The 15,159-nt window shown below is 38.9% G+C and overlaps 1 protein-coding gene across 4 annotated transcripts in view; it reads right to left on the bottom strand.

Moving 5' to 3' along the window:
* Positions 1–15,159, bottom strand: part of acer3 (alkaline ceramidase 3) — a 92,532-nt gene that overhangs the window by 8,902 nt on the left and 68,471 nt on the right. For 3 of the 4 annotated variants that reach the window (XM_049591601.1, XM_049591605.1, XM_049591604.1), the window contains 4 exons: positions 12,898–12,956; positions 12,656–12,757; positions 9,633–9,737; positions 9,496–9,541 (listed from right to left, as the gene is read on the bottom strand). In XM_049591601.1, coding sequence (XP_049447558.1) covers positions 9,496–9,541; positions 9,633–9,737; positions 12,656–12,757; positions 12,898–12,956 — 312 coding nt within the window. The remainder of the gene's footprint in view (positions 1–9,495; positions 9,542–9,632; positions 9,738–12,655; positions 12,758–12,897; positions 12,957–15,159) is intronic. The other variant, XM_049591602.1, reaches the window with a different exon arrangement.

The raw sequence follows: 15,159 nt of genomic DNA on the forward strand, positions 1-15,159 counted from the left end.
TAACATACAAATGTTTAAAGTACTTTTAAGTGTTTTGCTTACAAGTTGTTTGCACAGTGTGATGTTTTGCACTAATTGGAACGATGTTAATTACGTCTTTGACTGGGTGAGGTGTAATATTTTCTATGTTTGTTCTTATTATGGTCCCACTGAGCCTGCACAATAGTGGGTAAGATATACTGTAACTGTATGTTCATGTTGAAAGAATACAGTTTCTTTTAAAGGAAAGCTTTCATTGTGTTTTTTCTTCATATTGCATTGCAGTAGCTTGTTTAAAGTGATCATATAACAAACAACTAATCAGTACTGATACTGTATGCTAATAGATAAAGGAGTGATAATAATACAGTAAATGCTTTGAATTTCTTAGATATAGCTGTACAGTATTCATAGCAGACTGGATAGCAGCAGACGATAGAAGGCTCATTACAACCAGAAGAGACATGAGACTTTTATTTTTTAGAGACTTGAGACTTGACTTGGACTCGTGACCAAAGACTTGAGACTTGACCAAGTCTCACTCCACTTAGACTTGAGACTTGACTTGGACTCGTGACCAAAGACTTGAGACTTGACTTGGACTTGCAAAAAAAGACTTGTGAACATCTCTGCAAGGCACTAACAAACAGAACTGGAAAAAGTCATTCCCTCCATTATACACCCTGATCAAACTGCTTTTTATCAAAGGAAGGCAGTCATCCCATAACACTCAAAAATTGTTCAACTTAATGCAGCTTTCAAACAATAAGAAATCTGAAACCATAATCCTCTCATTAGATTCACAAAAGGCATTTGACAGAGTTAACTAGTGTTTCTTATTTGCAACATTACAGAAATTTGGGTTTGGAGAGTCATTTATCGACTGGATTAAGGCACTATACACCTCACCAACAGCAACCATCATAACTAATGGTCTAAACTCACAACAATTTAAACTTCATAACGGCACCAGACAGGGATGTCCACTCTCTCCATCACTCTTAGCAATTTTTTTAGAACCACTTGCAGCCAGCATACGACAAGATAATAACATCAAAGGTATTAGATCATTATCCACAGAACACAAAACAATCCTCTATGCTGATGATGTTTTGATCCTCCTCCAAGATCCCTTTTCATCATTACAAAAATGTATCTCAGTTATTAAATCATTCTCATCTCTCTCCAACTACTCTATCAACTTGTCAAAATCCACTGTTCTACCTCTCTGCATGGACCAAAGGGATGTGGCAGCCATAACCTCACAGTTTCATCTCCCCATAGGAAATATTAAATATTTACGAATTCACATATCCCCCAAGCTGTCAGAGCTGTTCAATCTAAATTACACACCATTACTCAAATCAATACAAAATGACCTCAATTGTTGGACAACACTACCCATTTTACTTTTAGAAAGAATTTCAACAATAAAAATGTCAGTCCTCCCAAAAATTTATTATTTATTTGCTATGATCCCTACCCTTCCAAATCTACCCTGGCTCAATTCTCTTAATACAGCAATATCACAGTTTTACTGGAAAAATAAAACACCTCGTATAAAGCTTAAAACATTACAGAAACCCAAAACTCAGGGAGGATTAGAAGCACCAAACTTTGAATTTTATCATCTGTCAAGTCAGTTAAAATACTTAAAACAATGGCTCACCCCTTCAGATTTTGATTCACACTGGTTAGAAACTGAGCAGGCACTATGTAACAATATAAATCTTTCAGATCTCCCATTCATCAGTCAAACAATTAAATATCACACCTATTTTTAAAGTATTTCCATAGCCTCAGCTCTGACAGCTTGGTGGAAAATCTTTTGCATTAAAAGCTCTACAGTTGCACCATCCATTCATTCACCATTATGGAACAACCCAGATTTTACAATAAATAGGAAACCATTAAACTTCACATAATGGAAAGATAAAGGTATCACACATCTCCACCATATAATTCAGGAATCTAAAATTATCAATTTTCAACAATTAATCCAGACATTCAGCATCAGTAATAGTCAATATCTCCAGTATTTACAGCTTAAGTCGACCATTCTCCCAAAACAATACAATCAGTACTCAGGATCAAACCACTATCACAGACAATTTTGTAAAGATTTATGGCTCTAACAAATCACTCACAAAGATATATACATTTCTAATCAATGCCGACACTTCTATTTCTCTCCCAGTTTCAAAGTGGGAACAGGCTCTCTCCATCTCTCCCAACTCAGACTTCTGCCACCAAATCTGCAAAAATAACTTCACTCATTGTAAAATCCCAAATCTACAGCTCATTCAATTCAAGATTAACCACAGGACACATTATACAGGAGAAAGGTTCCATAAAATGTGATTCAGTGTGATTCAGTACATCAGACCAATGCACTCATTGCACACAAAACACCACCAACAACTATATACACGCTTTCTGGTATTGCACATCAGTTTGGCAATTTTGGGTTCAAGTCACAGATCACTTATCACACACAACAGGCTGCCGCATCCCTCTATCCCCCCACCTCTAGATCTTAGGAGACATGTCAACTCTACAACTAAATAATCATATCAAAACTACACTGTTTACTGGGGTGCCGGTGGCTTAGTGGTAGAGCAGGCACACCCTGTACAAGGCTGTTGCCGCAGCGGCCCAGGTTCGACTCCAGTCTGTGGCCCTTTGCTGCATGTCACTCCCTCTCTCTCTCTCTCTCTCTCTCTCTCTCTCTCTCTCTCTCCCCCCTTCACGCTTGTCTGTCCTATACATTAAAGGCTAAAAAGCCCCCAAAAATATCTTTAAAAAACAAACAAACAAAAAAAAAACGACACTGTTCACAGCCCTAGCTGTCGCCAAGAAAACATTCCTCCTAAACTGGAAAACAATAAATCAACTGAACATAACCCACTGGAAGAACTTATTAATAGATCAAATTTTAATTGAAAAAATGTCTGCATCAGTTAATTACAACATACCGCATTTCAACAAAATTTGGTCCTCATTTATCAACAAATTGACCTCTATAGATGCCTGACTCCCTTTTCACAGCACTACGCAATCCATAGCATCTTTGGTACATGAACCTACACTGATTCCATTATTTCTAACATAAATAGATAATACATAATACAAAACATAACTACTCTATATATATGCTCACACACGCACACACACACACACACACACACACACACACACACAAGCACACACACACACACACACACACACACATCACTCTCTTCACATGCATACAGCCTAACACTTCACTAATAAGTTTTTCATTTTTTTTCTGTCATGAATATAATTTTGTCCTATTCCCTTCCTCCCTCTTTTATATTCGATGTTTTATATTACTGTTGCTTTGTTTGCTTTGTGTTTGTTTTGTCTGTTTGTTAACTTGCCTGTATATCTGATTTGTCTGTTTGTTTATTAATAAATTTAAAAAAAAGTTGATAGAGATGTGGATGGTTGTGATAAAAAAAATTAACACTATAAACAAGAAAAAGCCAGCAAAAGAAGAAGAAGAAGAAAAGCTTTTCTTTTCACACACTGAGGAAGACACTTGTCAATACTGGTCTGTGTGTTTAACGGTCTGTACCAGTGAGGTATTAAAAGTTGCCAACAAAGGACCCTGAGTGTTGCTGGCTTTTTCTTGTTTATACTGTTATTCTGTTGCCGAGCACCTCCAGACTTTTTTCTTCATTTTTGAGAGCGCGTGTTGTCTTTCTTCATTGAAAAAAAATTAACACGTCATCCGCGAAGAGAGATATTTTGTGTTCCTGTCCCGATTTATTTATACCCTTGATCTGCTTGTTTTGCCTGATATATTGACTGAGAGGTTCTATAAAGAGGGCAAAGAGAAGTGGAGAACAGGGGCAACCTTGTCTACAAGAACACTCCAAAAAAAAAAAAAAAAAAATTGAGAGGCTGCCATTTACTTTAATTCTTGCTGTTGGATTATTATACAGCTTTGAAAGCCTCGATAAGAGTGTGATGAAAACCAAATTTATCTAACACCTTATACAAAAAAGTCCATCTTACTGAGTCAAACGCCTTCTCTGCATCCAATCCTATTAACATAGCTTGTGTCCTGTTCTGCTGGATATGCCACATAATATGTAGCATCCTCCTCAAGCTGTCTTGGGTCTGTCTCTCATGGATAAATCCAGTCTGGTCCAAATGGATAAGAGATGGCAAGAGTTTTTCCAATTCTCCTAGCCAATATTGACATAAAAATGTTATAATCTAAATTTAACACTGAGATGCGTCGAAATTGTTTACAATCTAATGTATCTTTGCCTTCCTTTGGTATTACTGAGATTATAGCTTGCTTCCATGAGAGGGGAATCTTTCCCTTTCTGAGTGCTCCATTACATATCTGGCATAATTTTGGAATTAACTGTTCCTTGAAAGACTTGTACCATTCGGATGTGAAGCCGTCTGAGCCTGGACTCTTAGGTGGTTTGAGTCTTGATATTGCTGCGTTGACATCTATTTCAGTAATATCCACAGTCAGGACTTTATTTTGTTCTTGTGTGATTGTAGGAAGATTCAGAGATTTAAGAAAACTCTTTATCTCTTCGTTATCTAGCTTTGGTTGTGAATATAATTCCTTATAATAATTTTCAAAACTTTGTTGAATTTGGTCTAGTGTATGCTGCATTTTTTTAGTTTGAGGGCATCTTATCTTATTAATAGTGGCGTCTGCCTGTTGATTCCTTAGTTTATATGCTAATATTAATACAGTTTCTTTTTAATCTCTTCTGAGAATATCTCATCTATCTCGTTTTGCAGTTTTTTTAATTGATACGTCCTTGGTCCCTGGTCCAGTTTTATGGGCTTTTTGTAATTCTCTGAGTTTGGTATATAGAGAATTGAGCCTCCCCCTCCTACATTTTGGGATATTCAATAAACTTCAATTTCCATAGTGTAGATTTTGGGTTATTACCAATATTAATTGTAATTACTATTGGTGAATGATCAGATATATCAATTCCAGTTCCAATATCACAACTGAATTCTAAATCGTTCTCTCTTGAATGCAAAAAACTAGTCAATCCTTGAATAAGTAGATTGAGGTGCAGAAAATTAAGTGTAGTCATGGCCTGTTGGATTAAACTCCCTATCTTTAGTCTCTGAAATGTGTTCATATTGGACTTGATTTGAAATAAGGATGGCAGACCCTCTTCTATGTCCTGATTTATAGGATGAGTGAAATACATATTTGAAGCCTCCTCTTCTCAGTTTTGCATGTTCAGTTTCAGATAAATGTGTTTCCTGAAGGAATGCTACCTGAGCACCTTCCCTTCTCAGTTCTGACAATATCTTGCCTCTCTTAATTGGATTGTGTATTCCATTTACATTGAAGGAGACCATTTTCAAATTTAGATGGAGATTGTGTGACATCTCTATTCCTGCTCTGAACTGCAGCGAACACATGAACAAAACAACAACTTTAGCATAGGCTTTTATTTGAAAGTCTGTGTCACTGTCAAACAGCGGCAGGCAGATGGCAAGCAGCCAAGAGAAAGATGATGAGGATAACATTATTTACTCAGGAACAAATCAGTAGAGTGGAAGAATTTTGGATTTCGGAGAAAATACAGGACAACAGTTACCTGCCTGGACCAGCCTCTCACTCCACTAACCTCTTGCTTTAGCAACATTAGCACATTAGCAACATTACAATAGTTTTAACTAAGGGTGTCCCCGACTAAGAATTTTCATAGTCGAATCTGAATTGACAGATTTTTCATTTAGCCGACTAATCGTCGAATCATGTTATTTTCCCCCCCATTGATTAATGAGCTCATCTGCGTCAGTTTCCGCTCCAGAGAAAAGAGCTAAAACACCCAAATAAACGAATTTAATTCTTCAGCTGGCATAAGATAATAATAATTATAAAAGTAAAAGTAAAACAGTTTTCCTTATTTCTGACTTCAAGTTATTTCATTAATCAACTCAGGTTCATACAAGTTCATCCACACGGTCCGTGTGTCACCGCTCTCAATCCTCTGACAAAAGCAACCAAATAAAAAATCAGAGTCTATCAAGAAAACAATCAGCGGTGAAATTCGGTTCAAGACACTTAAGGTAAAAGAATAATCCTTCAAAAAAGTTTGATTTGAGAGCATATACCTCCTCCAAAGTGTTTGTTTATACGCTCCGCCACCGTTAATCATCACCACATGATTCCCAAGCGTGGCACCGCTGCTGCTCACCGCTCCCTCGGGAAATGCGGAGAACAAATTTCACATACTCAGGTGTGTGACAATCAGTGGGACTTTAACTTTAAATTACCGTAGGCCTCGATGCTGCTCTGATGGTCCTGCAGTGCACTCACTCACCTCAGTTTATTTGGATCAAGCAACTGGGTGATTTATTCATGTATAGTAATGATTATGCCCACTGATTAAATGCACGCGTCATTTTCAATTTTTTATTAACAGAAATTAGGCTGATGTTTTTATCAAAATAGGCTATATATCATGAATTATTTGAAAACAAATACATTCTATGTCAAATCAAGATGTTCAGCAGCAGTGAGCACCCCCATATAGTCAGAATGGTACAGTCTTGTTTCATAACCACATTTTGCGATGATTCGACGGCAAGACTGGCAGTCTAATCAGACTTCTCTGAATCGAATCACCGACTCATCGACTGTTCAGGGTCACCCCTAGTTTTAACAATGTTCGGCTGAAAAACTGTGCATGCAGGCTGTCTGGAGATGTAGTGACTTAAACCAATGGTGAGAATTTCTTAAGCTATGAGAAGAAGAAAAATGTACACTAGCCGCTAGGCTAATTTATGCAATGTAAACATGCTTAAGCTAATGATAGGTGATTAGCAAAAAACAATTGTTTTGTCCATGAACCCTGACAGTTATTACTGAGCGAATGTTATACTTTTGTTGAATGATCTTGTTGTTAATCTGTGATTTATGACTGGAGTTTTCCTTCAGGGCTTTAAGCCGCATATTCCTGACGTTTTATGAACAAGATGATGGTTTGGGTTAAAATGAAAATATTTCTTCCAGAATGGTCTCTCTGACAGAAAGCCCTGATGGTTGACTTATTCCATTTGCCTTTTTATTTGTGTCTGTGGAGTCAGTTTAAAGTGAACTTTACTGTTCTTATTTTTTATGTGTTTATGTGTTTTATGGCGAAAAGTAATAAAGAAATGGGTGACAGCGTCTTCTGTAACAGACTGTGTTAAATGGGCATCTAATATCACCTAATATCGATCGCAGACCCCTGAATCGCATTGAAATCATATTGCGGCATATTTTGTAATATTGAAAAGCATTGTACCATTGTCCAAAAAATCGATCTAATATCGTATCGTGATGAAACTGCTGATTTACCCCCCTACTGGGGACCTTCTCACCATGGCGCAGACACCGCTGCAGCACAGCTTCAGAGGCCGGTGAGAGAGATTCACTTTCACTGATTTCTGCGACATTAGAAATAATTTTAAAGTAAGTAAAGTCACATGATGCCACCATTTCTATTATTTCAACACAAATTTGTTGTTCACAATGTAGCATTATGAAGAAAAATAATGGGGTGCATCCCTCAGACGTATCAATAATGAGATTACTGCATCATTTTAGATTGTAATGTGTTAGGGACACAAGACAAGTACTTCACATACATCACTGCTAGACAGTCATGGGGGAATGTCACACATGTGCAAGTCAAAAGCAAGTCTCAAGTCTTTACATTCAAGTCTCAAGCAAGTACCAAGTTAGTTGTGGTGAGAATCAAGCATGTCAAGTCCCTGGTATAAGTCAAGCAAGTCAAGTCGAGTCATTGCTCAGGTCAAGCAAGTCACAAGTCAAGTCATATGTCACATACAGCAAACATCTCCTCACGATCCGGTAGCTACATGTCCTCTGACTATGCTGTGAAAAAGTCCGGTCTCTGTAGGCAGCCCAGGCTCCGCAAGTGGCAACAAAAACATTTGGATCCAGGCTGCACCAACCAGCCAGCGCGAGACCGGCTAAAGCAAGCACACACACATGAACGAGGAGCCCATGTCTCACGGCTTTGCGCAAGCGCGCACACGTGAACGCGGTGCCCAGAGAGGCAGTTAGAAGTTCAAACAAACAGAGTTCAAATAGTGCTCTACGCTAACCTTCTGCTCCTAGTGAAAAAATTTAGGAGCACAGAAAGAAATTTAGGAGCGCAGTGAAAATTTTAAATAACACATTTAATAGGAAAACAAGAAATCCATCATGTGTATGGTAAGGGCCCAACACACACACACAGGGCTACATTGGGCCTACTGACACAAAGGATGTCTTTAGTCCACTGGCTTCTGTAGTTGGGTCACCTGGCACGCTTAGCTGAGTTCATCAGATGAACTCAGCTAAATTTTAAAAATCTAATTCATGGTGAAGGGTCATGCATTTTCCACCACTCACTTCGAAAAGCTCATGGAAAAATATTTGTGGCTAGAGGCGGGAGCAAAATAAAATAAATAAATTAAATAAAAATCAACGAGCCACCCTCCTCCTCTGATAGGTTAAGAACAGTCCCTTCAGTGCGGTGAGGTTTGTGGACCGTTACCTGCCACAAAGAGAGAAATGTGAACGGCTCCTTTCTCCTCTCCTCTCCATGTCACATACCTGTGTGCCGCCACGGCTCGGCTGTTCGGGTATTTCTGGGCAGTCATGACACCAACGAAGAGGAAATTATTGGACCTGGAGCCAGGCTTCTTGGTGGCCAGTAAACCGTTATCTTGTGGTGGCCATAGTGCTCCGCCATATTCCTGTCTATGACCCCTGTTCAACCCACAACTTGCAGGATTCTGCTTGGACAGAACTATTTTTTAGTCGCAAACGCAAGTAAAATGCATAGAGCTCTGAATGAGGCTAAAAACAGAGTTCAAATGACGTTTTTCCAGACAACTTTTTATGTCAGGGCTTCAGGACACATGGATCACTACGGACGAGCAGTATGGAGATATTTTGTGGTTTCAATTATTTGTTTTTGGACGTTTGAATCTGGGGCACCGTAAGCCTCCATTAGGTGGAGTTTTGTTGCTACTTCCTCTCCCTTTGGATCTCCGCAAGTGTTGTGAGGACTCTCAAACTTCACCTGATCCTCCATCGGCATGAGGGTGAGTAGATAATGGGTGAATTTTCATGTTGGTTGCACTATCCCTTGAACAGGTGTGTAAACTAACTAGCAGCTATGGCTCGTTCATGACAGAGTCACGGAGGACGAGGGGCGAACTAGCTCTGTTGTGTTTGATAACATTGTTGAATGTAAACAGAAGTGAAGCCCAATGGTGCTTAGCGTGCCTTTAATATTGAATTAAAGCCAGGTCCTTTCGAGTCATCTGTCTCAAGTCAAAATCAAGTCTCAAGTCATCAATACAAAGTCAGTGTCAAGTCGAGTCTTTTATCAATGTTAGTCAAGCAAGTCTCAAATCATCATATTTGCGACTTAAGTCTGACTCGAGTCAAGTCATGTTACTCGAGTCCCCCATCTCTGCTGCTAGACATACCTTTACATTTGGTCTGTACTTGAGGTAGGTTGACCTGATCTGCTGGCTAGAAGAAGATATAAATGAGATTTCAATGCAAATAAACATGTCTCACCACAACAAAATCACTGTGGCTGTCTCCTGAAATGGCAGCTTACCTGAGAAGTATGTGCAGGTAGGATCCAAGGCCTGTAAAGATGTGCCACCAGGCATGGAACTGTGTGACTACTCCAACACCAGGGGGTAGTGTTTGCCTTCTGGCTCTGAATAACAAAGCAAACTAGAATTACTGTCCCGCGGTTGTATACCTCCATGCACCAGTCAAGTTTCTCTTACAGTTTACATCCATGTCTGTGAAAATACGGATGCTTCATACACGTCTTCCCCCCAACAGCACAAAAGATCTACACAGTCAGCACAGTTTCAAGGAGGACACCCAAAATGAGTGTCACCAGTATCTAATCAAATGTCTCCCCTTCTAATCCTGAGATACGACATTGAGTAATGGCCAAAAAAGTGTTTTTACAGAATATTATGATGTCACAGTGAAGCTGACCATTGACCTTTTGGATATAAATGTCATCACTTTATCATTTTATCCTATTGGACATTTGTGTGAATTTTTGTCATAATTAGCATAAGAATTAGAATTATAGCTGCTGCGCAGCAATGGTCAGGGCCGGGCAATTTTAGGCAAAATTAGGCAATTCTGAGCAACACACACACTAAAACAAAGCATATCACAACATAGAAGTTACATCATATAATAATTATGGCATGACCTTCAAGTTGTGGATGAGTGGCTGAAGTGATCAGACTCATAACAGACAAAGGAAAGAAAAAACTCAAGAACAAGAAAGTAGGAATAACATTAACTGCTAGCAATTATGAACAAACTGGCCTGATCTAGCTTAAAGCTAAACATTATCCATGGTGACAAAGATGAAAACATTTTTTAAAATGTAAAAGTAGCTATTGGATAGACTCTGCATATTGACTGATAGCTAAGCCAAATAAACAGGAAAAAGAGACAAGGGATAACAGGGGAAAGTGTTGATAAAGAGTATTTGTCTCTCTGCGAAACTGCCTGGATCATAATTATTTTAACCTTAGTAGTCTCTAATCCACATAGCATGATGCCTGAACATAGGACTTTCACATTAGAATGTCCGTTCTGCCTTAGCTGAGGCTTGACTCACAACTTCTGAGACTGAGGTCCATCTTCTATCTCACTGAGCTAATTGGCAAGTGACAGTTCATGTGTGGCTTCACAAATTGACTAAGTCAAGCATCAGGGTGCCAGACAGTAGCCATCCATGCTATAGAAAAGCAAATTTCAAAGTGAAAGTTCCAAAGCTGTAGCACATATGGTTGATTTGTTATGAATTTTCAAAGTTTTGAAATTTAGAGGTTTGCTGTAGCACCACCATCAGGACTATTGTCTTGTGTTTCCAGTTGAGGACATCTGGCATGAGACTGGACCTTTATGAAAAGTTTGGGTAGATTTCTCATATGGAAATGTTGCACGAGCTGAGACTTGAACTCACAATCTTCAACACCAAGAACCATCCTCTGTCTCACTGAGCTAATTGGCAAATGGAAATGTCACATGTAGCTTCACAAATTGACTAAGCCAGTCACCTGTGTGCAAGACAGCAGCTGTTAGTGTGTAAAGGCAGATTTCAAACGGCTGTCAAAAATTCAGTTATTAAGAAAAAAATCCGAAAATACACAAATTGCATCTAGACAGCATGGAGATGTTGGTAATTTGTTTTTAACAATGATTATTGGCTCCATAATCAAAACTGATGTTTAAAAATGCCATTTTTGCATTGACTCCAATTGTACGCATGAGAGCAAAATTCAAAATGCTGTAAAAAATTCAGTTTTCGAGATAAAATTCTGATATTTTCCAAACATCATCTACCGTGACTCCAAAATTGTGTCATTTTTTAATGAACATTGAAAATGTATTTAGCAAGAATTTGCAAGTATATGTTTACAATACTGTTTACAGTCAAACATTTTGATGCACTGTAGGCTCAATTTTCGATAAATCAAAAATCTGTGTGGGTAACTTTGTGTAGGACAGTCTGAAGATGCTCTGTAGCAAGTTTGGTGTCAATTGAACAAAAATTGTGGGAGGAGATAGGTTTAAGAAGTTTTACAGTTTTTGAAAAAAACTGAGTGATGTACTTCATAATTTGCAATAGGTTTAAATGTACAAAAGTTTCTTCAGTTACATTTTGGTGAAAGTTACAAATCTGTAGCACATATGGTTGATTTGTTGTGAATTTTCAAAATTTTGAACTTTAGTGGCTTGCTGTAGTGCCACCATCAGGACTATTGGCCTGTTTTGCAGCTGAGGCAATCTGGCATGGGACTGGACCTTTGTGCAAAGTTTGGAGATTTTTCGCGCATGGGAAGTAGGATTTCCTCGGAAGAAGAAGAAGAAGAAGAACATGCAGGATAACAATAGGGTCCTGGCAGCAGCCTAAGCTGCCTCTGACCTCTGACCACCAAATTTTATTCAGTCCATATGGACATTTGGGTTAACTTTGGAGAAATTCCCTCAAGGTGTTCTTGAGATATCACTTTCACAAGAATGAGACAGACACACTCACAGTGAACTTAACCTTAAACCTTTGACCATCTAAATCTAATCAGTTCATCGTTGAGTCCAAGTGGACATTTTATTTAAAGAAATTCCTTCAAGACATTTGTGCGATATCGGCTCATGAGAATGGGACAGCCATACGTATGTGAGGACGGATGAACAACCTGAAAACATAATGCCTCCAGCTAGAGCTATTTCCAGTAGAAATGTATCTCCAACAGTAAACGATTCTCTAAGAGATATTGCTAAGAAATTGTTCTGATAAATGTTTTATCTTAAACGTGAATCAAAACCTAAACAGGCATTTTAGATTAGTTGGTTGGTGTCTTATTCCACAGTAAATGAGCTGATACATTTTCAGGCACTGATATTACTGAGTTTTCCTGACTTCTCCTTGAGAATAGAAAAAATTATTTACATTATTGTTGTGATGTCACAACTGACACAGCTACTACTGACACAGCTACTATTAAAAGGACGATTATTAACTTTGCTCTGTGAATTCCAAAATTAAGCAAGTTAATATATAATATCCCTTATTGATTTTTCACAGCAAGTACTTACCTTAATATGTCACAGAAGATATTGTCAATGTTCCAAAGTAGGAACCCTAACATAAAGACTCCTAAGGAGGTGTAACACAGCGGTCTGAGCCATGGGTACACCCTAACATTGAAACAAAAACAACAAAGAAAACACTTCAGGAAGTTGTTACGTGACTCATTTTCTCAATCATTAAATATTAACCAAAAACACATTTGATATGCTTATGTTTTTAATGTTACCCGTCAACTTGGCAAACTTACCATGTAACAATGAAGACAGATCGCATCACTAGGCAAGCTACTAGAGCACCATACATGACCTAGAAGAGGACATGATTATTAATTTGGCTTTGATACACCACAAAGGCGTGTGGGCCAAGATAAATCAAACTTTTGTCTGTGTACAAATTTTCATCAACATTTTTTCTCTCTGGCAGCCAAAGCTGTACACTGAGATAAATGTTAACAGTCTGCTAGCATAGCTTTTCCAATACACACAATGTTGTCTCTAAAAACTTTTCCTATCCAACTTTTTTTTTCCTTTAGGTATTATAAGAATTTACACTTACGTGAGAGCTTTCACTATTACAGCTGTAGACTTTTAGACAGTTTACAGGATAAATGATTTCAACTATTCATCTTTTATCAGTATTATTTTATCATTTTATTTAGAATTTTTGATAATCCTTAAAATTAGGGAATTGGTTTAAAGCACAGGTACTGTTTGAAATACACGCAACTCCTGTCCACACCAAGGCCATAAGGGTTACAAATAGTCTTGGCTTCATTTATTAAAATATATATGTATATATACATATATAAGTTCATGGGTATGGGTACAGGTATGGGTAAGAATGAACTACATGTGGGTGGGCAGCAGATGAGAACAAAAATATTTTTCAGAATACAACAATTGAAAAAGATGTGCAGTATATGTGTGACATTTTGACATGCATCCCTATTATGAAGCTGCATCCTTTTATTTTGAAACTCAACAACACAAGTCAATCCTTTGACCCCGTTGTCACATTTGTCACCGATGTGGAGGACTCCAGTGATGAAACTTTGCAGCCCGAGGTTGAGGTGGCAGCCTACATCCAGTTCAAGACAACCAAGGAAGATCCTTTTGAGGTTTTATGGTGGCGGAAGGAGCATGCTAAAATGTTTCCTAACCTGGCAGTGATTAAATGTTTTCAATATCCCAGCATCAAGTGCAGCCAGTGAAAGAGACGTCCCCTCCTCTGGATTTGTAATTCAAGAACAGAGAACCGAGCTTAATGTGACTGATTGTAGTCTTTGTGTAACGGGTTGGTTTTGGTGTGGAACTTTACGGGTACGAGCGGGTGTGGGTTTTCAAAAATGGACCTGTGCAGGCCTCTGTTGGAAACCACTGTGCTGTATTACTGTAAAACACAAGTTTATATATGTTGGTTGTTACATTGCAAAAATTTGGAAAACCACCACGAATGCTATGTGCATTCACTACAATCCCTATTTAAAAGAAGTACAAAACTACTCATAATTAAAGTGGCCATTTGGACCACACTCTGTAAACTAAGCACAAAACGTAAGGAAATTTGTGTCTGGTAGATTATTTCTTTGTTGTCAAAATGCTTCTTGGCAATAAATCATATACTATTGGAAAGCCTGTTTATTTCCCTTTTAGATGGTGTGACATTTGTAAGGAGCATGCATTTGTGGGATGAGTCACAAAAAATCGCCAAATCTTCTCTGCCAATTCCAAACAGCTGTTTTTTTTTTTGCTGTTGCTATTGCCTCTTGTTTTGAGCCTCTGGTACCCCCAGGTGAACATGGGCCCTGCTACAGTGGCCAGTTGGTGTATGCTCCAAGAATCGGCATGCCCATTTGACTGATCTGGATAGGACCCGTGCAATAGGGCAACTTCAAGCTGGTGTTCTGCAAAACCAAGTTCCAGCATTATTTGGAGTAAGCCTTAGTACCATCTGCAAACTGAAGGCCAGGTTCCATATTAACAGGGGATGTCAGAGACAGGCTGCAAAGTGGGCGTCCCAAGAAGACGGCACCCTAAGAAGACTGTGTCCTCATCCTGTCAGCACTTAGGAACCATAGGCAGTCTTCTACAGATTTGCAGTCAAGGTTTGCAGGAAGACATGACTGACGGCTCTCTGCCCAGACAATCCAGAACAGACTGAACGCAGCCAATCTCTGGTCTCACAGGGCTGCCAGGAGGTCTGCCATGACTGGCCTTCACCATCAGGCCCGTTTGTGCTTGTGTCAGCGACACTTGCACTGGAACCTGAACATGTGGAGGAACGGTATGTTCAGCGATGAGTCCGGATTCTGCCTGCAGCAATTGGATCATAGGGTCAAAGTGTGGAGAAGAGGAGGAGAACGCTTTGCTGATTGCTGCACTGATAGAGTAACATGTTTTGGTGGAGGCAGTGTGATGGTGTGGGGCAACATCTCCCTCACTGGAATGAGGGAGGCTTGAGGCTTGTCATCAATGGAGGCAATCTCAAGGCAGAGATATCAAGATGATAG

This window comes from Epinephelus fuscoguttatus, linkage group LG12 (genome assembly GCF_011397635.1).
Source record: "Epinephelus fuscoguttatus linkage group LG12, E.fuscoguttatus.final_Chr_v1".
Lineage (NCBI taxonomy): Eukaryota > Metazoa > Chordata > Actinopteri > Perciformes > Serranidae > Epinephelus > Epinephelus fuscoguttatus.